The sequence below is a fragment of the Urocampus carinirostris genome, chromosome 20 (genome assembly GCF_059441175.1).
Source record: "Urocampus carinirostris isolate Australia breed hairy pipefish chromosome 20, RoL_Ucar_1.0, whole genome shotgun sequence".
In the NCBI taxonomy this organism is placed as follows: domain Eukaryota; kingdom Metazoa; phylum Chordata; class Actinopteri; order Syngnathiformes; family Syngnathidae; genus Urocampus; species Urocampus carinirostris.
The window spans coordinates 15,823,975-15,848,326 of record NC_142368.1 but is presented as its reverse complement, the minus strand read 5'-3'; the positions used below and the strand labels follow the sequence as shown (position 1 = coordinate 15,848,326).

At 41.4% G+C, this 24,352-nt stretch overlaps 1 protein-coding gene across 2 annotated transcripts; it reads left to right on the top strand.

Moving 5' to 3' along the window:
• The first annotated feature begins 5,707 nt into the window (after window positions 1–5,707).
• LOC148346360 (AN1-type zinc finger protein 3-like) lies at window positions 5,708–24,103 on the top strand. Of its 2 annotated transcripts, none has more exons than XM_088325150.1 (6): window positions 5,708–6,286; window positions 14,464–14,504; window positions 18,092–18,292; window positions 20,238–20,300; window positions 20,387–20,584; window positions 21,975–24,103. In XM_088325150.1, exons 1-6 carry the CDS (start codon window positions 6,219–6,221, stop codon window positions 22,127–22,129), a joined length of 726 nt encoding a protein of 241 aa, XP_088181276.1. In that variant the 5' UTR covers window positions 5,708–6,218; the 3' UTR covers window positions 22,130–24,103. The 2 variants fall into 2 exon arrangements, with proteins under 2 accessions (XP_088181276.1, XP_088181275.1); XM_088325149.1 differs by having other exon boundaries at window positions 18,050–18,292.
• The last annotated feature ends 249 nt before the right edge of the window (window positions 24,104–24,352 follow it).

Sequence of the window (24,352 nt, the reverse complement as noted above, 5' to 3'; positions counted from 1 at the left end):
GTTATATGTTCGCCATTACGTTCCCGAAAAGTGATATAAAAGTGAGATAAAACGAGGTCATAGTAGGTTATAGTAGCGAGGGGATGAAAATCTCGGCAGGGATGCATTTCTCGGCATAACACCGGCTCTCAAATGGCTCACTTGCTTTGATGATTGGTATTACGAATTATCTTGTATAAAGAAGTTAAGAAAAAAAGGAAGTATAAAAGGAGAACATGAAAAAAAGACAGGTTTGTGGTTATCCCTTAAGTTGGTATACAGTGGAACCTCGGTTCTCGACCATAATCCGTTCCATTTCTTTGTACGAAAACCGATTTGGACGATCACCGAAGTCGTTTTTTCCCATTAAAAGTCATGTAAAATCGTTTGAATCCGTTCCAACACCCTGAATTTTCACAACGAACGTAAACATGAAGCTAACCCAGGCTAATCGTATGTTCGCGTTAGCTTCCGTACGAAAGATTACGCTAACATGAACGTGTAAAAATAAAAAAATCAGGTCGTTTACACGTCATTTAGCACCCGGGTCTCCACAACTAGTGGTGAGCGGTTGAAGGATAAAGAAAATAATTATGAATAGGATTTCTTACCGGTCGTCAGAAGCCATGCTCTTCCCTCGAAAGAAGGGAAACTCGCACACCTTCTTCATATTTTTCTATTATTTCTTTCTTAAATGCAATAGTTGTACGCACTACTCCTCTTTTTTCACCTGTAGCAACTTTGCTGCTTTCACCAACCTTCTTCCGAGGCATAATTAGGGCTTAAAACACTCTCTTCACCGCTTTTTGAAACGAAAGCAGAAAAGGAGTGCGCGTTGCCGTGACAACAGTTCTTCACGAGGGGTGGGGGCCATCTACACCCGTACGCCGCTCAGCATCGCCCCTAGCGTTCCGGCGTTCGAACTCCGATTTTTTAAACGTAAAGCGAAGCAAGAATTTCTCGAAATTTTTGGTCGAGAACCGATTTGTTCGAACTGAGCGGCGTGCGAAAACCCAGGTTCCACTGTATTACCAACATTAATTTGATGCTGAAATTGAATTCATAATTTGATGACTAAAACTGAATGAATATTTAGATTATTATATATTTGTCGGCGATTTATAATCTCAACCTCGATAACACAAAACTTTGGGGACCCATAGTTCTCTGTTGGGGCGCATAGACTTTTGAGCATGCCAGTCCCCGGCACCCATCACTTTTCACAGCTCAAATCAACACTGTTCAAATTGACTGTTGAAAAGGCTTGAGACGATTTACATTCGGTTGCTCCTTTAGTCCAGCACATCCAACAAAGGTTAAGCAAAAATGTTGATCAATGTTTTCCAAAGTGTTCTTCATAAGAATATCTGGTTTTGATTTGGCACAATCATGTGAGGTTGTGTATCTGGGACTATGTACTGTACTGGAAAGCAGTCATTCTGAAGAGTTTTTGCTTTGAAGGCATTCGAACCCAGGACCGATTATAATAATCATTGTTACATGAATAGAAGTTACGTTTGTAGTCAGTTAGTTGTGAAATACCTACAGCTCCACTGAGAATTCTCACCAAAATGTCTTATTGTTTTGAATTGTTTTTTCGTCCGTGTGAGTGAAGCCTTTCAACGATATCAATGCTTGTTTGGCGTTTCCTCCGAAACATACATTACCGTATTTTCCGCACTATAAGGCGCACCGGGTTATAGGGCGCACCCCCAAAATATAGTTTTTGGTCCTCTATTTTCCATACATAAGGCGCACCGGATTATAAGGCGCTACAACGGGAACGTGGACAAAACAGTCAGATAGTTCAGTCCAACTTGTTACCCCCTTAACATTCCCAAAGCTTGAAAAGAAGCAAATACGTGTCTCAGACATGTACGGAAACAGTGTCAGTACGATATCACTCAAATGCATCGTTCCGAATATCATTCGGAAGGTTAAAGTCTTGGGATTCAAGAAATGCCAAACATTTCTTAGTTTCCTTTTTTTTTTTTTGCTAACAACTGTGTGGACAGCAAAGTAAGAATTTTATTGTGCAGGGAAACGGGGTTCTTTACTGTGCATATGACGATAAACACTTTGAATTGAATTGAGTTTAAAAATAGACTCTTTACAGAAACATTAAGATCGTTCTAAAACAAGATACCGGGAAAATATAATATAAGTTCTCTTGCAGCCATCACGTTCAATAATGATACGTAACCATGGTATTCTTACAACCGTGAGTGTAGTAAATCCAAGAGAGTAAAATATTTACAAATACAGAATAGTAAAAAATGTTTTCTCTATGCCGTAGTGCAACCCAACGTGTGATTCACATTCATCTTTTTCGGCCAATCGCAGGCTTTGTTTTGCCCCTTTAGCCTTTGCGAGCCTGTAAATGATTAAAAAGGATCCGCCCCTTGACCTCCAAATAACTTATAGTGACTGATTGAAATGATGATTGACACATTGGTTAGCCAATGAAACGCCGGTAAATAAATCCCAGCATACACCGCGAACGACTTCGCCTTCGGGGGAAAATCGAGTCGGCGGCTGCAAGTTAGTTGCAAGACTTTGCGACTTAATATTGATCCATATATAAGGCGAACTGGATTATAAGGCGCATGGTCAGCTTTTGAAAAAAATAAAGGCTTTTAGGGGCGCCTTATAGTGCAGAAAATACGGTACTACTAAAAAGTTTGGGTTTATTGGGTTTACCCAGACAGAATAGTGTGCTTTTGAAAAGTCACACTTTTTTATCAATCACATGATTTGATAGAAAATATTATTATTTGGGGCGGAAAAAAAGTGATCCTTTTTTTCTAAACTGGACATTAGTAAGCGACCCCGAACTTTTGATCGGTAGTGTATGTTCATATTTTGTTCGGCTGCTGTCCAAAGAATAACTATGTTTTGTTTTATTTTGTTGACTTCCTGTTATGTTATGTGGTAACATCTTAATAGAGGTTCTCCTAAAAAATGTTTCATTTATTTAAACAGTAAAACACACGTTCAACCAAAAATGCTTCGTTTATTGAGTTTTAATCAGTGACGTTCAGTCAGGGGCTATTACAGGGGTGTCAAAGTCATTTGAACCCGGGGGCCACAAGATAGAACAAACATTCTGTCGGGGGCCGGACTAGTAGATTCAAGAGAAAGAAAAAGAGAGATAAAGAAATAAGAGAAAGAGGGAGGGAAAATGAGAGAGGGCGGCCCAAAGAAAGAGAGAGAGGGAGAGAGTGTGAGAAACAAAAGATAAAAAGTCGTGAGAGAGGGGGAAAACAAAGGGAGAGGAAGAAAGAAATCCAAAGAGAAATAGAAAGACACAGAGAGAAGAGAGAAAAAGCGCAAAGGGGGTAGGAAGAGAGAAAGAGAATAGAGAGAAAAGGAAAAAAGTTAGTTGAAGCAAAAGAGGTTAAAAGACACAGAGAGAAAGAGACAAAGAGCAACAAAGGAAGAGAAAAAGAGAGACACAGAGAGTGAAAGAGACAGAGTGGGAGAAAGGGGGTGGAAAAGAAAGAGAGAGAGAGATAAATAAATACAAGTACAGTGTCTTTGTTCGAGGCACCCGGCTTTGGCAACATCAAGTTGACCTATTTCAACCTGCAACTTGTTTTTCTCTTGCGCTTCTCTGAGTGTTGTCTCGCGGGCCGGATTCAATCCCTTAGCGGGCCTAATCTGGCCCACGGGCCGCCTCTTTGACACCTGTGAATTAGACAATGGAAGTCTTATTATTTCCTGACACTTTCACATTAAAGGAGCTGTACAGAATTTTGAACTTTTTTGACTTGTTGCCGCCATCTCCTGGCTCATTGTAGCCTTTGTCAAGCTCATGTTGCGCGTACAAGTAAGTGCACATCTTTGATGCGCTCGAAAAAACGTTTTCATTTTGGGGGATTTACGTTGGCTTTGGGGCAGCACGGCGGCGCAGTGGTTGGCGCGTGTGCGGCACAGTTCTAAGGTCTTGGGAACCTCCTGTGTGGGTTCAAATCCAGCTACCGGACTTACTGTGTGGCGTTTGTATGTTCTCCCCGTGCTTGCGTGGGTTTCCTGCGGGCACTCCGGTTTCCTCCCACATTCTAAAGACATGGATTTCAGGTGGATTGGCCGGTCCAAATTGTCCCTAGGTGTGAATGAGCGAGCGAGTTGTCTGTCCCTGTGTGCCCTGCCATTGGCTGGCGACCAGTTCAGGGTGTCCCCTGCCCACTGCCCGATTACTTTTTTTGATTATTTTTTTTTACAAATAACTTTTTTTTGCACGACTATATGGATTAGAGGTGCTGTGCGCAACTTGAAACTTTGTTACCCACTGCTGCCATCTCTTGGATTAAAGTCACGATCACAGCAAGGAGGTGATGATGAACTGCATTTCCTACCGGTTCTGTTCTACAGAAACGAAAAATTTTCCATTATCAATTTTTTTTTTCAAATGCTAGGGTAGCGCCAAAGACCCACATGTGCCTCCATAGCAAGTTTAGCGGGTCGATAAGGCCAACTTATTGGGTGATAGAAAGCATCTTTGCTCTGTTTAGCCAATCAGAATGCAGAACACAATGAATTATGAAAATCTGCGAAGTAACAAAACCGTGATAAGTAAACCGCGGTACAGCGAGGGATTACTGTACTTAAAACTGGCCTTTTCTTACTTTCACTATTTCACGCTAAAGACTACGAACCCCAAAAAAATGCAGGGGCGAGCATGAAGTCACTCCTCAATCCCACTAATTCCTCCTACCTAATGTGTTCTGCCCCGAACAGCTCTGAAAAATTGAGTAAAAACAGATGAGGCAGTGGGAAAAATATAAGTGCTCTTTAAACACAGTTTGGCATGGTTGACACAAACTTAAGAAAGAAAATATTCTGTTTTTAAAGACACCACAAACGACACACCCTGGTTCAGGGGTGTCAAACGGGTGGCCCGTGGGCCGGATCAGGCCCGCTAAGGGATTGAATCTGGCTCGCGAGACAACGCTCAGAGAAGCGCAAGAGAAAAACGAGTTGCAGGTTGAAATGGGTCCACTTGATGTTGCCAAAGCCAGGTGCCTCTCGAAAATGCTGTACTTTTATTTCTTTCTCTCGCTCCCTCCCTTTTCTCTCACTCTTTAGTTCTCAATTTCACTCTCTCTCTTTTTCTCTTTCTTTTTTCCTCTTTGTCTCTTTCACTCTTTGTCTTTTTATCTTTTGCTCTGTCTTCTTTTCTCTTTCTTTTCTCTCTTCCTCTCGCTTTCCCCTTCTCTTTTATCTCCTTCTCTCTTTCTATTTCTCTTTGAATTTCGTTATTTCTCTTTCTCCCCCCTCACTATTTCTCTTTTTATCTCTTTTGTTTCTTTCTCTGTGTGTGAGTGTGTGTGTGTGAATGGGTAAGTGTGAAGCACATTTGCCATTTATTTCTTTCTCTTTTTTTCTCTCTAATCTACTAGTCCGGGCGTGGCCCCCGAGTTCAAATGAGTTTGACACCCCTGCCCGAGTTTATCAGTGTTTTTTTCATGTTCTTCTCCACCAGGGTTGGGTAGGGTTACTTTAACTGGATTACTTTCAATTACTTTTGGATGACTCCAACATCATTTTTGCCGTTCCATGTATTCCGTTACTCCCCAAGCCTGCACAGAATGTAGTCATTTTATTCATATTTAGTTTCTTCTGTCTTTTATTAGTATATTTGGTAATGGAGTAATCCAAAAGTCATCGAAAGTAATCCAGTTAAAGTAACCCTACCCAACCCTGTTCTCCACTATTGACAGTTTTGGTCTTGCCGCACTCGTTTCCGGCCAAGCTTGGTTGACACCAACGACGCCTTTTCGGGAGGGGGTTGTCCCCGAAACGCTTGGGCCGGCCTCGCCGAGTTTATCCATCTCATCTCGACAAACGCCCTGTCACGACTTCAACTTCTTTTTAAATCGCTGTTATTTTTCGCCCCTCGACGGAAAGTTGTCGAGTATTTTGGACGGAGCTCCGGTCGATCACGGGAATACCCCTTCCACCCACCCTGGTGGTCGTTTCGAACGTCCACACGTCCAGCTGATTGCTCCGAGTGCCTTTTCAATTATTGCTCTTCAAAGTGATTCTTTTTGGCAACTCAAAGCGAGGCTTCCATTTTATGTATTTACCCTCCAGGATTTTGTTTTTTTAAACTGGGCGAGGACGTTTTTGTTCTCGTCCGCGGCGTTTTCTTATTTTCTTTCGGAGGGTTGGCTCTAGCGAGCGAGCAGGCCGCATTCTCATCCCCGACCTCGCGTAGTTTCCTGCGCCCCGCCGCCATGGGCGACACCAGCGAACGAAGCAAACCTCCCGGCCTCCCCCCAAGATGTCCGTGTGGATTTTGGGGGTAAGTTTTCTTCGTTACACGTTAAGGAAGGACATAAAACACGATGGAATGATTCCGTCGGAATCAAGTCGCCCATTGTTGTTGTTGAGCAGGCCGAAAGTGGGGGGTTGGGAACTTGGCTAATATATAAACCTGCCGTTGACGGTTTTGCTAGCTTACGGGAAAGCGACTCCATGTTAGCCCGTTTGCTAACTTTTCAGGCTCGGTTGGTTTTTTTCGGCCTTTAAAGTCATTTGCGGCGCTGACGTGCCCACATTGGGTGATTTATTGCCAGCAGCAGGTTCCTTTTAAAGGCAACCCTGTTGCTTGCCCCCGCAAAGAAACTTCTCCTTCGGATTTCAAATGGTGTCCATGTTCGAAATGTCTAATTGTTTGTTTTTTGTCTTGTGTCACCTCAAAGTGGTTGCATACCGGATATGATTCACTGCCCTGCTACGTCATCGTGCAAGCTAGATAGATAGTTTAGTCATCCTGTTGGGGAAAAAAACTACCGTAAATTCCGTACTATAGAGCGCACCTGATTATAAGCCGCACCCACCACATTTTAAGAGGATAGCCGCTTTTGTACTTATACAAGGCGCACATGTACATAAGCCGCATGCGTCCACATTAAAATATGTAACACAATCACAAATTTGACCCAAACCCGACTTGTGAGTCCCGCGATTGTAACTTTATTTTTGGGTTTGAAGAAATGTATTGACACTAATAACAGCAAACAAACAATGTGAGGTTTGAACAACCCTTCTCGACAATCTTAACAGCAATCAAGCATATTCACTATTTCGTTATGTCTGGCAATATGAGTTTTAACATTTTTTTCTGACATTTTTAACATCTTTGTTGGTGTCAATAGATCTGTCCAGGCCAAAGTCCCGCGATTGTTTTTGGGTCTGAACAAATCCATTGACACCAACAGCAGCAAACAAACAATGTGAGGTTCGGACAACCCCTGTTGACAATCTCAACAGTATTGTAACTGAATACAAAGTACACAGTCCAATAACCACAGCCGGCAATATGAACGGAAAATGATACCGGTACTTAAGGTTTGATGCAGACCTGCAGAGTCCGGGTCCCGTTGAAAATAACACAAGGGAAAAAAATGTATATTTCCAAAGGTAAGGGTGGGAAAAATATATATCCACTCTTGTCCGCTGCGTCCACAAACACGTCTCGCTTTTACTCCACTTCCCGTCAGCCCCCGTTGTTTTCGCCCCTTCTTTTTCATTCGCCCGTGAAAAACATATCAGAATAAGTCTCTAAAATAAATGCATTACAAAAATATACAGTTGCGAATACATATTATACATGGTTACACATATTTACAAAGAAAGACGGTACACCGAGAGAGTTTTCAAAGCTTTAATAATAATATTATAACTTTCATCCCAAACCGTGCCTGTGAAGGGTAGCAAAACGCTACTAGCAACACACTCTGCTCTGTTAAAAAAAACATTCCGTACTTGTAGTAATCACAGTAAGCCGTCCTCATCTTCCTCCTTATAACTGACGTCATCAAAGTCGTCTTCCCCAGTATGGGAAAGAGACAATGTCATATAGACGTCGTCCCACGCTCCCTTATCCAAAAACGCGCTAGCAACACGCTCGCAAAGTAAAGTTTACGTGCAGTAGCTCAGTTTCCTTTTTTATCGGACTGCTCGATTGCGTTTAGCTTGAACGCTACGTCATGTGCCTTTCTTTTTGCAATTTGCATGATATGTGTACGCTAATTTAATTTATGCACAAGCCAAGAAGTTGCAGTCTTCCTCGGCGCATATATTCCACCGGTCTAAATCTTACCTTTGGTACTCGAGCGCCGCTGGTGGCCATTAGAATAATGACATAAAATGGCCGCATCACTGAATAAGCCGCAGGGTTGAACGTTTGGGAACAAAGTAGCGGCTTATAGTCCGGAATTTACGGTAACTATATTACATCTCATCTCATTAGCTGCACCGCTTATCCTCAGTAGGGTCAACAAAGGAAGAGAAAAAGAGACACAGAGAGTGAAAGAGACAGAAGGAGAGTGCGAGAAACAGGGTGGAAAAGCAAGCAAGCTAGATAGATACTTTATTCATCCTATTGGGGAAAAAACTAACTATATTACATCTCATCTCATCAGCTGCACCGCTTATCCTCAGTAGGGTCGCGGGGGTGCCGGAGCCCATCCCAGCAATCATCGAGCAGTGGGAAGGGGACACCCTCAACTGGTTGCCAGCCAATCGCAGGGCACACAGGGACAGACAACTCGCTCGTTCACACCTAGGGACAATTTGGACCGGACAATCCACCTAAAATGCATGTCTTTGGAATGTGGGAGGAAACCGCAGTGCCCGGGGGAAACCCACGCAAGCACGGGGAGAACATACAAACGCCGCACAGGAAGTCTGGAGCTGGATTTGAACCCACACAGGAGGTTCCCGAGACCTTAGAACTGTGTCTATATTACATATTTAGCGTTAACCAAACCGTTTGAATTAGTTATCGGACTCCATTCACCAAACACAAACTTTATTCTCCTAACAATGCATGCTCGTTTCTTAATTTAGGGAAAACTATTGACAAGAGACGGGCATTTCCACGCGGGGGCAGATTTATTTTCTTAAAGTATTTAACAATGTGAATTCCATCAAATTTAGCCGAATTACCGTGTTCATTTTAGCTGTGAAAAGTGATGGGTCCCGGGGACTCGCATGCTCAGAAATCTATGGGTCCCAACAGAGATCTATGGCTCTAAAATTCAGTGTTATCGTGGTTGAAATTGTAAATCGGGGACAAATATATAATAAAAATCTATATATTCATTCAGTTTTATTCATCAAATTATTAATTCATTTTCTGCATCAAATTATTGTTGGTAATATACCGATTAAAGGGATAACCGCAAACCTGTCTTTTTTTTTTCATTTATTCCTTTTATACTTCCTTTTTTCTTAACTTCTTTATACAACATAATAATTTGTAATAAAATGCATCAAAGCAAATGAGCCGTTTGAGAGCCGGCTCTTTTGAATGAGTTGAGCCGAAAAAGACGGTTCTCTAAAAGGAGACGGACTTTTCACCACACAACTCGAGATCGGCGTGCAGACGAAAACTCGAACCGCTAGACCAAAACAACATCTGCCGGATCTGCCTGATGAAAAGATTGGAGTTCAATAAATCTTTGTTTTAAAAAAAAATGTAATCGGGTAATAATGACTATTTTGTGTCAAAAAAGTTGCATCCCGGGGACGCCAGAAGACTCCGCCATGTCTGAAGGACTCACAACAAGAAAGCTTATCAGAAACCTCGTCTGCTTTTCCCGCGTCACCCCTGGTCCTTGTTCTCGTTTTTATGTAAACATAATTCTTGTCCACGCCACACTGACCACAAGCCCTGAATCCCTGTGAAAAATCCCCACTGCATTCAGCAAAATTTAATTTGTATTATATTAAATCCCTTATAGTCAAATAAATAAAATTTAAAAATCCTTCAATCCCCGAAGGGAAATTCACACTTCCAGCAGTATCTTTGTCTTGAAAATAAAACAATAATAAAGTGAAAGGAATATTATACATAAGTACCCAATGTAACGTGTTAATATAATTTGGATAGTGCTACATAAAATACACACTGTAATAAAAATACGGTAATATGCAATGTGGGGGTGTGGTTTAATGTGGGCTTTTACTCCCCCAGGGTGGAGTTAAAGAGCCTCATGGCATGAGGAAGAAATGATCTCCTCTGTCTGTCCGTGGAACAAGACTGTGACAGCAGTCTGTCGCTGAAGCTGCTCTTCCGTTTGGAGATGATGCAGTGTTGTGGATGTGCAAGCAGTAGTTTGACCCTTTTTTCCACTTTCATTTATTATTAAAATGATGTCTGGAAATCAGCACCAGCTCTTTAAAGTCACATGTTTCAAAAATACTTAAGCCTGAAACGATGATTTAATCGATCTTTCAGATGAATTACAAATGTGGTCATTCAATTGATGTATTCTAAAACTGTCTTTCTCAACTGGTGGGTCAAAAGTGGGTCGCAAAATAATGCTAAGAAAAGAAAAAAATAAGGGTCTGTAACTTCAAATTATTCTACTCAAGAGCCTTGGTACAAAATGCTGCAGCGAGGCTTTTAACTAAGACACGAAAGTTGGATCACATGACCCCGATTTTAGCTAACCTGCATCGGCTCCCTGTTAGCTTAAGATGTGATTTGAAGGTTCTGTTGGTAGTATACAAAATCATGTATGGACTTGCTCCCTCTTATCTTTCACATTTAATTTCCCCCTATGTTCCGGTCCGGAGCCTTCTCTTTAAAAATGCTTGTCGACTAGTGATCCCAAGAGCCAAGAAGAGATCTGCAGGTTCGAGAGCTTTCTCCATTCAGGCCCCGGTGCTTTGGAATGGTCTTCCCCCTGAGATTTGATCTGCAACCTCAGTCGAAGTGTTTAAATCTAAGCCTAAAACACACTTCTATAGCATATGATAACCTATATTTTATGTTGACAATATCTGTGTACTATTTGCCCTCATGTAGGTTTTAGATCAGGGGCTGGTGTCATAATAGTCTTTGGTCTGTGCAGCCCTTTGAGACTCTTTGTGATTAAGGGCTATACAAATAAATTTGACTTGACTACTTGCTGACGCCATCTTCCGGCTGAAATCCTCATTGCAGCCTGTGTCAAGTTGCTTGTATGGCGCGTGCACTTACGTGTCTCTCAGATGCGCTCAAATAATCTCTTCTCTTTTCGGGGTTTGGCCTGGACTTTATTTGAAACCGTCCGTTTCTTACTTTCACCATTTTCGTCCTAGGATAAAAGAAAACTCCAAGCATGCGCATGAAATCACTCTCCTCCCCTCACCCCGCTGCCCCGTTTCCCCCACCCTAATGCACTTCCTGGCCGGAACACTGAGATAAAAGTAGTCAGGCGCGGTAAAAACATATAAAGGGTCTTTCAACTCAGTCAGGCATTGTCAACGCATGCTTGATTGAGAAAATATTTAATTTTAAACTACTTAAGGGAACCTTGAACTAGGCCACGGTCGTTTGAAGTGTCATTGAAAGTAGAATATTTTTCTTTATTAAGTATGTGTTAACAATGTCCAACTTAGTTCTTTGAACCTTTATAAACACCAATACTCACTGGGATGGTTAAGACCTACGTTGAGGGAACAAGTGCCGTTTGGATACAAAAGCGTAGCAAAAATATCCTCCTGTTTTCTTTAAAAATAACATTGTTAATATCTTAGCTGTCTTCCAGTAATCAGCCGAGTAACTCATATTTATCCACAGCATTCGGGCAGACAGTATCCACCTCTGAAATCAGGGGTGTCAAAGTCAATCGGATGTAAGGACCAATGTTTGTATGAATGTATGTTAGACATTTTTAAAACAACATATATAGTCTAGTGAATCTAGTTAAACATACCGAAAAGCTAACCAATATATTCCAATGTGATAAGATGAAGCAATGTATTCTTATGCCTTGAAATTTATTCAGAAAATCCCCATTACATAAACATCTCATCTCATTAGCCGTACCGCTTATCCTCATTAGGGTCGCGGGGGGCTGGAGCCCATCCCAGCCATCTCCAGACAGTGGGCAGGGGACACCCTGAACTGGTTGCCAGCCAATCGCAGGGCACACGGGGACATACAACTCACTCGCTCGCTCATTCACACCTAGGGACAATTTAGACCGGACAATTCACCTGAAATGCATGTTTTTGGAATGTGGGAGGAAACCGGAGTGCCCGGAGGAAACCCACGCAAGCACGGGGAGAACATACAAACTCCGCACAGGAAGTCTGGAGCTGGATTTGAACCCACGACAGGTTCCCATGACATGAACTATGCCGCACAAGCGCTAACCACTGCGCTGCCGTGCTGCCCATTACATAAACATGAAATTCAATAATTGGGTATTAATCTGGCCCCATTAGGAACCGATACTTTAGCAAAGGTGGGCCAAAATCACTTGGAAGAAATAGCAACTTTCCATCATTGACTGAATTACAGTAAAGTGCAAGAAGAAGTAATGTACAGTGAAAACAAATACACAACGATTCTTGGTGTAGGATACAATAATGAATCAAGATCATCTCAGGGGCCAAAGAAAACTTTCTCTGCGGCTGGACGTGGCCTTCGGGACTTGACTTTGACATATCTGTCCTAAAAAGTCTTTTAACAATACCCAGAATAAATTAACAATCGCATGACTGGGCTGACTAATGTCAACAACTGTTAAAAAAAAAAAAACTGACATTTACCATGTTCTTATCAACAAATTATGGTACTAAAATCCGCAAAATGTTTAAGGCAATTGCCCATTCATCATAAAATACAATTTACCAGGAATATTGGTGTTTATTGATGAGAAGCTGAAAATTGGATAATTATTTGACCTCAAATAGTTAAAAAGCTTATAAAAAGAAAACAGGTCCGCATATCATTACAACCAACTGGAACGGCTCCCAATTGGCTGCAGGAATCACTTCATTGACCTTTTTTCAGTCAAATGAATGTTACTATTAATTTTGTAGGGATGACAAATTCACTGGAGGATACAGATGCCTATTTTAACCCCATCTTGCCATTTGAGGATGAATATCGACAAAAAAGGAATCTGAATTTGCACTTCCTTTGCGGTGTGAATGTAGTTGTGGAAAAATGTTGGGTATCAAAAATAATGTGAAAGCTGAATGATCAATGATTTCTCATTTCTGGAATTTGGGTGCAGTTTTAGTTGAACCTATGACACACGTGAGCATCAGTCAGTCCGTTGCATGTGCTTATGTGCATACCATGTGTTTGCCATAGCCACAAAGTTATTTATGTACCGTATTTTCATGACTATAAGGCGCACCGGGTTACAGGGCGCACCCCCCAAAAATAGTCTTTGGTCTTATATTTTCCATACATAAGGCGCACCGGATTATAAGGCGCTACAATGGGAACGTGGACAAAACAGTCAGATAGTTCAGTCAAACGTATTACCCCCTTAACATTCCCAAAGCTTGCAAAGAAGCAAATATGTGTCTCACACATCTACGGACACAGTGTCCGGACGATGTCACCAATCACTCAAATGTATCGTTCTACATATCATTCGGAAGGTTAAAGTCTTGGGATTCAAGAAATGCCAACCATTACTTAGTTTCTATTTTATTTTTCGCTGGTAACTGTGTGGACAGCAAAGTAAGAATTTTATTGTGCAGGGAAACGGGGTTCTTTACTGTACATATGACGATAAACACTTTGAATTGAATTGAGTTTAAAAATAGACTCATCACAGAAACATCAAGATCGTTCTAAAACAAGATACTGGGAAAATATAAAGCCGCATAGCTCACCTAAGTTCTCTTGCAGCCATCACGTTCAATAATAATAGGCAACATGGTCTTCTTACAACCGTGAGTGTAGTAATCCAACCGTGTAAAATATTTACAAATACAGACTAGTAAAAAATGTTTTCTCTATGCCGTAGTGCAACCCAACGTGTGATTCACATTCATCTTTTTCGGCCAATTGCAGGCTTTGTTTTGCCCCGCTTTAGCCTATGCGAGCCTGTAAATGATGAAAAGGATCAGCCTCCTTTACCCCCAAATAACTTTAGCCAATAGTGACTGATTCAAATGATGATTGACACTGTGGTTAGGAAATGAAATGCTGGTGTATATATATCCCAACATGCACCGCGCGCTACTTCGCCCCTCGGGGGAGAATCGAGTCGGCGGCTGCTTGCCTTAGTTGCAAGACTTTGCGACTTAATATTGATCCATATATAAGGCGCACTGTATTATTAGGCGCATGGTCAGCTTTTGAAAAAAATAAAGGCTTTTAGGTGCACCTTATAGTTGTGAAAATACGGTACATGCTGGTTTAAAAAAAATGGAGGAGGGTATACAATTATTGCAGAAGCTGCTTATCCATGCGCCTTTGATCAGACCTAAAAATGAGTCAACTTTGAGTGATGCTATAGATTTTGAATCATTTGAGTTGGTTTGCATTGTACCCTCCCAATTTTCAAATCTATTGTGGCAACTGGTACAAGTTGTACATTTCAAGTATTCCGTAGGGCAGTTGGTTACTACATAAATATAAAATATGAGAGTTTGAAATTGAGCTGTGTAATACATAACTTTGCATACTGCTACATGTCAAGATTTAACTTATTTATTTTTGTATGTGTGCAGGTCCAGTAAGACCATGAATCTGTGCTCCAAATGTTTTGCTGGTAAGTTTATTCAACCTTTTCTTTTGTAATAAAACACACTTGCCATTATATTAGGAGAATTTTCAAGATTCAATCATTCAAGTTCTTCTTTTATGGTATTTAACAAAAAATGCTAATGAAATTTTCTTTGCAACCCGGTATACAGCGATTATGAACGAGGTTCAAAATGAGATAGAATCAAATTAAAGATAAAAAGACAGTGTACATTTCATATATTCTGTGTGGTACTCTATATGTACATCAAGTTGAATTGTTAGTTTAAAAAAAACCAACAACCTCAGAACCTTGGTCTTGATTTGTGCAACATTCTTATTACACACAAAATGTGAGAAAATGAGTTTTTATGCAAGTTGGCACCAATTTTCAGATAAAGGGAATCAGAAGTTAGATGAAAAAAAATAACTTGTTATAGGCGATTATTACAATTATTATACAATTAATATTTGTATACATTGAAATCAAAGAACAAACACTTTTTACATTCCCAAACATTTGTTCAAGAAATGAAAGTGCGGTATACTGTACCTAGGAACTGTTTAGCCAATCAGAGTGCAGAACACAATGCATGATGAAAAGCCGTGAAGCGGCGAGACCGCGAAAGGTGAAGAACTGCATTATAGGGAGGGATTACAGTAATGCAAACTAGGGACGTACCAATCCATCCATTATCTGCACCGCCTATCCTCAGTAGGGTCGCGGGGGTGCTGGAGCCCATCCCAGCTATCCTCGGGCAGTGGGCAGGGGCAGACGATTCTCTCGCTCATTCACACCTAGGGACAATGTGGACCGGCCAATTAACCTGACATGCATGTTTTTGGAATGTGGGAGGAAACCAGAGTGCCCGGAGGAAACCCACGCAAGCACAGGTTCAACATGAGAATCCAGCACAGGAAGGCTGGTAGCTGGATTTCATCCCATGACCTCAGAACTCAAAGTACCAATATTAAATGTTGTTTGAATTCCAAATCCTGATGATAAAATGCCACAGAGTTATTGGAAGCTCTTTGTTGCCTTAGGGTATCTGTTATCACAAAGCGGGTCAATACCAGTATTGGCTACCCATTTAATAATCAGGATTTGTGGACTCAAAGGTTTTCTTTTTCAATTATCAGAATTCTTTTTTGCAGAAAGATTTGAATTTTCTGTACTAGTTTTGTCACTATACCTGGTATCAAAGATTAGCGTAAACTCCGGAATACACACCTTATAAAAAGCGGCATATTCCAATTTGAGAAGAAAACTCAATATTGTCTTTGAACAAGCCGCACCGGATTTTAAACAGCCTTAAAAATGAATAATTTCTTACATTTCAAGCCTCACACCAACCGCGTGGGGAATTTGGCCGCTCCCCCCGCCCGAAGAAAACGCGAATGAGGGGTGCATCGCGTAAAAGCCCTATATTTCTAGACAACAGCGCCCAGGCATTCATACTGTGGAAAATAGTGTCATATTGCAACACAACCATGTTTTTCTGTCCTGTTGTCATTTGTACTTGCTGCAGTAATGGACCAGATTGCATTTGCTTGTCATCATTCCTCTAGAAATAAAGGAAACTTCAATGACCTGACATTGACGCAGATGATGCGGAAAAAGAAGTGTTGCGTTTTTGATAGATAACTTCCAAAGCTGTTCAATTCAGATGGATAAATTGATGACTTGATATGTGGGTGAAAAAGTTGAAATACCGTGAGTATGTTGTAAATACTGTCAAACCATTCTGTTTTATGGGAGGAAGTTTTTTTTTTAATGTAATCCAGAATTTTGGTACATTCACAGTGTTCTCGTTTGCCTGCGTCCTAGACGCATGATTTTTGCTGGGGACGCATAGTGTCCAGTCAACGTGCAACTTTTTTGACACAAAATTGTCATTATTACCCGATTACTTTTCTTAACAAAGATTTACCGCACTCCAAACTTTTCGTCAGGCAGATCCGCCATTGTTGTTTTGGTCTCGCGGTTCGAGTTTTCGCCTGCACGCCGATCTCTGCAAACGAGATCTCGTTGCTTCGAGATGACGTCATTGTTGTGGTGGTTTTCGTTGAGTGACGGTAGTATGCATACCTGTCAACCTGTACATTTTTGCCGTACAAATTAGGGTTATTATGCATTTTAAGACGTGTACGACGTACAAGAAAAACTTGAAAATTTGTCAATGATGCCCGCGTCCCTTTGTCCTAAACGCAAATCAACGTGCGTCCCTGGGACGCAACTTTTTTGACACCAAATTGTCATTATTACCCGATTACTTTTTTTTTTAAACAAAGATTTACCGCACTCCAAACTTTTCGTTGTTTTGGTCTTGCGGTTCGAGTTTTCGTCTGCACGCCGATCTCGAGTTCGAGTTGTATAGTGAAGGTCCGTCTCTTTTTAGAGAACCGGCTTTTTCGGCTCAACTCATCAAAGAGAGCCGGCTCTCAAACGGCTCACTTGCTTTGATGCATTATATTACGAATGATTAAGTTGTATAAAGAAGATAAGAAAAAAGGAATTATAAAAGGAGAAAATGAAAAAAGACAGGTTTGAGGTTATCCCTCGAATCAATATATTACCAACAATAATTTAATGCAGAAAATGAATGCATGATTTGAATAAAAAAACCTATTATTCTACTTAATTCTATTTGCATGTATTTTTTCCTTCTACAGTGAACGTCCAAGCGACTTCATTTTTGAACTTTTTTTTATAATAAAGCTCATTCATGTCGAGCAACTCGGTGTCTCACAACAAAATGTTCATTAACAATATATATGATATAAGGAAACACATGTACAATATAACATGTTAAACTACATAAATGAACACGTTTGAAAAAAAAATATGGTGTAAGATCTTTTTGTATTTTGTAAGGGAAGTTTGTAAGGGCATGGAGCCGTGGAGGTTGACGGGTATGAGTATGCCTCCGAAAAAACAGTATTAGGTGAAAATCAACACAAAATTGTTCATTTCTTCAGTGTCAGTAATAAGTCGAAACATAATACAGAAAGTGATAACAGCAATAATTCCGGCACGAAAAAACGGCGGAGAAATTCTTCGGAAGATCGCGGAGGCAAGGAAAACACGTGTGTTGAAGCAAACACTTCGACGAAAGAAAATAGACAAAAGAATATAGATTAATATAATTATTTCAGCAATATTAATTTGTATAATGTAAAATATTGTTGTGAACTGAAAAACTGTCAGTGATAACTGATTTGTATTCCCAATAAACTGTGATGATTAATACTGAATGAATATATAGATTTATATTATATATTTGTCGCCGATAACACTAAATTTTGGGGAGCCATAGATCTCTGTTGGGACCCATCGATTTTTGAGCATGCGAGTCCCCGGGACCCATCACTTTTCACAGGCCAAATGAACACTGCATTCACAAAAATTGAAACTTTGAAACATCCCCTATTTTAAACGTTGATTATGGTTATCATAGGATATCAAATATGTACTGTATTACACCCTCCTGAGAGTCTTACATGACAAGGCTTACATTCCTAGAACTATTTGGATGTTTCAGAGTAAAAATAAATGGTTGTGGTTTCTTGCAGACATCCAGAAAAAGCAGCCGGGTGAAGACAGCCATCCGGCTGTTTTTGCCAGTAGCAGCAGCAGCAGCAGCAGCAGCAGTAGCAGTGAGGCCGCCACTGGCAGCCTCAGCAGCGCCAGCACCAACCCCACTTCCAAGACTCCATCGATATCCTCGTCGACGTCCCCATCCTTGCCCCCGCCCACTGCCACGGAGCTTCCCGCTGCCGAGGAACCCTCGCCGTTGTTCTCCACCTCCACGGAGGGTAAGCAAGAAAAACAGGATCGAATGACTATGCGCCGTCTTTTCCATATAATGAGGCGCACCCAAAAACCCCAAATTGGCCAGAAATGTGTTGGATCAGTCAATAGATTTTATCGCTGACTCAAATTGCATAGAACGTTAGCGACTCTGCTCTAATCAGAAAGCAATGGTTAGAGCACCGATTCCTAACCACCAGGTCGCTAGGGATATGGATGGTTGTTCACAATTTCTTAACATCGGATGCGATAGTCAAGTCATTTTTATTTGTATAGCCCTTAATCACAAAGAGTCTCAAACAATGTTCCCTGTAATTTTGCAGGGATCTGAGCGTTCACACAAAGTCGGTGAGCAACGCTTGAAACAACAGTGAGCAACCATAATCCCAAGTGTGGCAAGATAATTAATGATCAAACATGTCCAAAACTTGACATCAGGCAAAATTATTTTTCTCTTTCGAATGAATTGACTCATGCCAGAACAGCTGGTCCCAGTATGCCGAATGTGCCGCATACACGGAAATAACGCATCATTTGACACGACATATGTCCATGCTGCAATATTAGCGAGCCCGTACTGTCGGGACCACCGAATTACTTCCCGCAATGCTCTTATTGTCATTCAGTTCAGAATCTCGTGCGCTTCGTTAAGACTTGGTAAGATGGTAATGTCTGACATTTTTTTTGCATCCTGGATCAATAACACAACAACTATTTGGCACTGTGAATGAAAATAGTGATTATGAGATAAGACCTTTTCATGTGTCGTCAGTTGATGGGATTTGGCGCACTCCACGCCGTGATCTGGGTTTGTTTCCTGTTTCATTTGCATTTTGGTCAGTGACATATTCTAGCTGATCAATGAATGCGCAAGTATGGCACTTTTTTGGTTTAATTTGCAGCATTTGCCCTACAGTAGTTTTTATTCCATGTGTGTTATTGTCCGGTGTGGCTTATATATGAAAACAAATTCCAAAGATTATTTTTGGGGGGGTTGTGTTTTTATAATCCGCTGGAATCCGGCGGAAAATACGGAACATTAAATTAATATCATATCATACCTGCCAAGTACTTGGGTTTTGCCGTAACGATTACGGTTTTCTTTAACCCACTACGGTGTTACGGTTGGGTCACATAAACTACGGGTTTCATCTTTAAAAAAAATTAAAACGTAAAAACATTCCTCCGCAAGATGGAGACAAAGTACCATTTCAAACAACGGCTATATCAGCACCGCCAGTCCTCTGGCAGTGCTGATACATCACTGCGCGAGGTTTATTTTGAGCTCAATTGGAGCGCCGTAATTGGCAGCGGGAATAGAGGTCATGGAGAGACCGGAGAAGTGCAGAAAATTGTGAAACCGAAACGAAAATGACAGTGCTTTCGTGAAGAATATTCCAAAGCTTTCCCCGGAGTAATTATCAGATCGAGAAAAGGTGAAAATGACGCCAACTGCACATTGTGTAGACAAGACTTTTCTGTGGGTCATGGAGGAATTAGCGACGTTAATGACCACGTGGAAACGAAAAGAACACAAATGCAAATGACAGTAAGTCCACCGGCAAAATCTCCACTTTTTTGTCACCCCAACCGATTCTTTGGACGTCATAATTGCTGAAGTGTCATTTACTGAAGCGGTCATTGAACACGGTGTTCCAATCGCTATGGCCGACCACATGGGACCGCTATCCAGGAGAAGGTTTACCCATTCTAAGATCGCTAAAAAATATGCTTGTGGGAGAACGAAACTGCTTTTCAGCGAATACAAATGTAGTTTGTTTGTTGCTTAAATATGTGCTGAAGTCAGTTAAGTGAAATGGAGAATTTCTAAGATGAACAACACACCCCCCCCCCTCCCCTGTCGTTCTGGACCTGACCTGGACCCTATTGACTTGGCTTTTTCACTTTCAATATTTGGCAGGTATGTCATATCTTACCTCTTGCTTTCAGCTGCGTCGACAGTGACGGCTCAGGGTACGATGCGCACACCTACCAAACGTCCCCGGGAGTCAGGTGTGATTTCCGCCGCTATTCTCCTGAAACCTACCTAAGAAAATCCAAACCTAAACTACCGTCTCTTGTCCCCGTTGTATTCACAGCCTGCGGTACGGAGAGCGAGGACACACCGGAGAAGCGACCAAGGGCAGAGGCAAACGACAAAGAAGAAGAAGAAGAAGAGGGCGGCGGTGGCACGGAGGAGGCAAGCAATACACCCAAGCAGAAGAACCGTCGGCGCTGCTATAGCTGCCAAAGCAAACTGGAGCTGGTGCAGCAGGAACTGGGCTCTTGTCGCTGTGGTGAGTATGCATATTATATCGTATTATTCCGCAAAGAACAGGTGCATATCTGGGCATGGCTCTGTGAGGTTTTTGTGGGTCTTAGTGTTCTCGTTTGCCCGCGTCCCTTTGTCCTAAACGCAAATCAACGTGCGTTCCTGGGACGCAACTTTTTTGACACCAAATTGTCATTATTACCCGATTCCTTTTTTTAAACAAAGATTTACCGCACTCCAAACTTTTCGTCAGGCAGATCCGCCATTGTTGTTTTGGTCTCGCGGTTCGAGTTTTCGTCTGCACGCCGATCTCGAGTTCGAGTTGTATAGTGAAGGTCCGTCTCTTTTTAGAGAACCGGCTTTTACGGTTCAACTCATTAAAGAGCCGGCTCTCCAACGGCTCACTTGCTTTGATGCATTATATTACGAATGATGATGTTGTATAAAGAAGTTAAGGAAAAAAAGGAAGTATAAAAGGAGAAAATGAAAAAAGACAGGTTTGTGGTGATCCCTTTTAATCAGTATATTACCAACTATAATATAATGCAGAAAATGAATTCATAATTTGAATAAGAAAATGTATTATTCTACTTAATTGTATTTGCATGTATTTTTTCCTTCTAAAGTGAACGTCCAAGCATCCTCATTTTTGAACTTTTTTTATAATATACCTCATTTATGTCGAGCAACTCAATGTTTCACAACAAAATGTTCATTAACAATATAAATGATATAAGGAAACACATGTACAATATAACATATTAAACTACATCAATAAACATGTTTATTTAAAAAGATTTTTTATTTTTTTTGTAAGGGAAAATACGACAGTTTGTGAGGGCATGGAGCACACAAAATTTTGGGGAGCCATAGATTTTTGAGCATGCGAGTCCCCGGGACCCATCACTTTTCACAGCTCAAATGAACACTGGTCTTAAGATAGACAAGTTAGAATTGTCTTTTCTGTCATTGATAATGACATAGGCTGGGTTGGGTAGGGTTACTTTAACTGGATTACTTTCAATTACTTTTGGATGACTCCCAATAGCGAAAATGCTAAATAAAGACAAAAGAAACTAAATATGAATAAAATGATGACTCACAACACGTGGTAAGCTTTCGCTCCTGGCTTTGATCTCTTTGATCTCCGGCAAAACGAACATCAAATGCGACAGAAACAAAATGAAAATAAATCCAAACATCATTTTTGCCATTCCATGTATTCCGTTACTCCCCAAGCCTGCACAAAATTGAGTCATTTGATTCATATTTATTTTCTTTTGTCTTTTATTCGCATATTTGGTATTGGAGTCATCCAAAAGTCATTGAAAGTAATCCAGTTAAAGTAACCCTACCCAACCCTGAGTGTGACACACTGAAGTCATTGGTCGTGTCCTGTTTTTTTTTCCCCTCAGGCTACGTGTTCTGCATGTTGCACCGCCTGCCCGAGCAGCACGACTGCCTCTTCGACCATTTGGGACGAGGGCGCGAGGAGGCCGTCCTCAAGATGGTCAAGCTGGACCGCAAGGTGGGCCGCTCGTGCCAGCGCATCGGCGAGGAGTGCTCCTGATTGGCCGGGAGCAAAAAGGGAGGCGGGAGGCGGAGGAGGAGGAGCCACTTGGAACCCGGGACGTCGCTCACACTCACGCAGCCTTAAGCCCCGCCCCCTCATTCGGTCCCTCGTCAACTCGTTTCCCCGTTTCTCTCAGGTTAAACCTGCCTCCTCCTCCTCCTCCTCCTCCTCTTCGGTGTTTTTCGGGATTTTTGTTTGGACTAAAACGCGCACGGACTCCAGGAGAACACGTCCCATCTGCGTGGTGCGTGATCTTCCTCTTCCTTCCCATGATGCTCGGTACTTACCGTATTTTTTCGTGTGTAACGCGCACGAGGAAAACATTGGTTGGAAATGACATGAGAAAAATGGATTGGGTTTTATCTCCTTATCGCATTATCTTTAGTCACGATACCAGAGACCGACGTTGATTTCCTTGTGCGTCCAGCTCGTTATATCGACAATGATTTTGTCGATGACATGCTTAGTATATATAGAACAGGGGCCGATATTTTGAGAGGTCCATAAAAACCAAAAATCCGAAAATATAAACCTTATAAAAATATACTTTAAATGAAAAGGTAAAAGATAAGATAAAAAAAATTGGGGAGCCACTAGGGCAGCACTAAAAAGCCACATGAGGCTCTAGAGCTGCCAAGCTACTGACCACCGGAATAGAAGAACGGAATATCATTTATTTTGAGTTTAACGAAACGAAAAGCAAAATAACATTGTCTCTGGTACCGAGACTAAAAACGGTGTGATATGCGATCAAATCGACTGCCTTTTCTCATGTCATCTATTCCCTTGGTGTTCCAGTGGTTGAAATTCTTTGCTCTCTTCTCCGTGTCCCGGGTTTGATCCCCATTGCATCTAACCGGGAGCTGAGAAAGAGAAACAGAATTTTCTAACCCGTGACGTCACCAAAAATTGAGCGCGCACGTTGTACACGAATAAAAACGGTAGTTTCACAGGTTGCGGGGAAGTACGACTGAAATGTTTTTTTTTTTTTTCTATCCCGATGGAAGTTGTTCTCCTAGAAGTGGCAGCCAAGCACCTCAAGTTATCACATGACCTCCTCCAAGGTTTTTTTTTTCCCTTCCTTTTTAATTTATTTTTGGGGTTTTGCATTTTGTGGATACAGTTAACCGTTGGGTTGTCGTTTGTTTGTACTTTTCCAATTTTGTCCCCGTTTGCGAACGGGAAGCGAAGGATTTCTCCCTTGTTAAGTCGACACCCGTCAGAAGGGAATCTAAACGTCGTAGGTTTGTCGTTTCGGTTGCGAAACGATAGGTTTCGATCTCGAGATAAGAGGGAGACCGGTCGATCAAAGAGCAGCCGGTTCCATCAAGGGCATTCTGTTTTCATTTGAGGTTCTGCCAAATGTCAAGTTGCTAACTGAAACTTTTTTGGAGAATGTGTTTTCAGAAAATGTCGAGCGGAATGGGCCAAATGAAGCACAAACACGACACTAGGAAGCAAAAAAAACCGTGCGACTTCCTGAGTTTCCAACGACGCTAATTGTTCCTGGTTTTGGAGAGTCCGGTTTTCAAAGACGATTTGTTAGTATTTAATACTCGGAGTTCTGACCATTCAGTGTCATCGGTTCTCAAGTGATTGTGTCACAATCAGACGAAGGTTTTCGTCATTAAAGGAAGCGAAAAATTCATTTGCCATTCACATTGTCCACCGAAAGCTCGTCCTCCTCCACAGAAATTCACCATAGCGCTTAAACAGGGGAGTTTTCAGATCTTTCCGGTCGGGGAAGCTTTTGTTTTGCTTTTTGAGTGCTGATAACGAATGGAAAAATTCAATATGCTTTCTCTACCTTTTTTCAAGAATTATTTAACCTTATATCAGTTACTTACACCCTAGCATAGAGTGGCATAGTTCCAAAGTATTAAGGAAAAAAAAACCTCTGTCCTATTTTTCTCCTCTTTAATTTTATTGTGTTGCGTTTTCGGATGAGGAAATAAACTGGATTAGACAATGGTTTTTGCGTAAATTCTTTCCTGGGAATTTTCAAATCGATCCGAGCCGAGTAAATACATGGTTGTATCGATCGATCGATACCGATCTGACTACTTTTTTTGATTGGAAACGTCATGACCATTGCCTATTTGGACCCTTCCCTTGGAACAGGGGCATCAAACAGGCCCGCTAAGGTATTGAATCCGGCCCGCGAGACAACACTCAGAGAAGCACAAGAGAAAAACAAGCTGCAGGTTGAAATATGTCTAC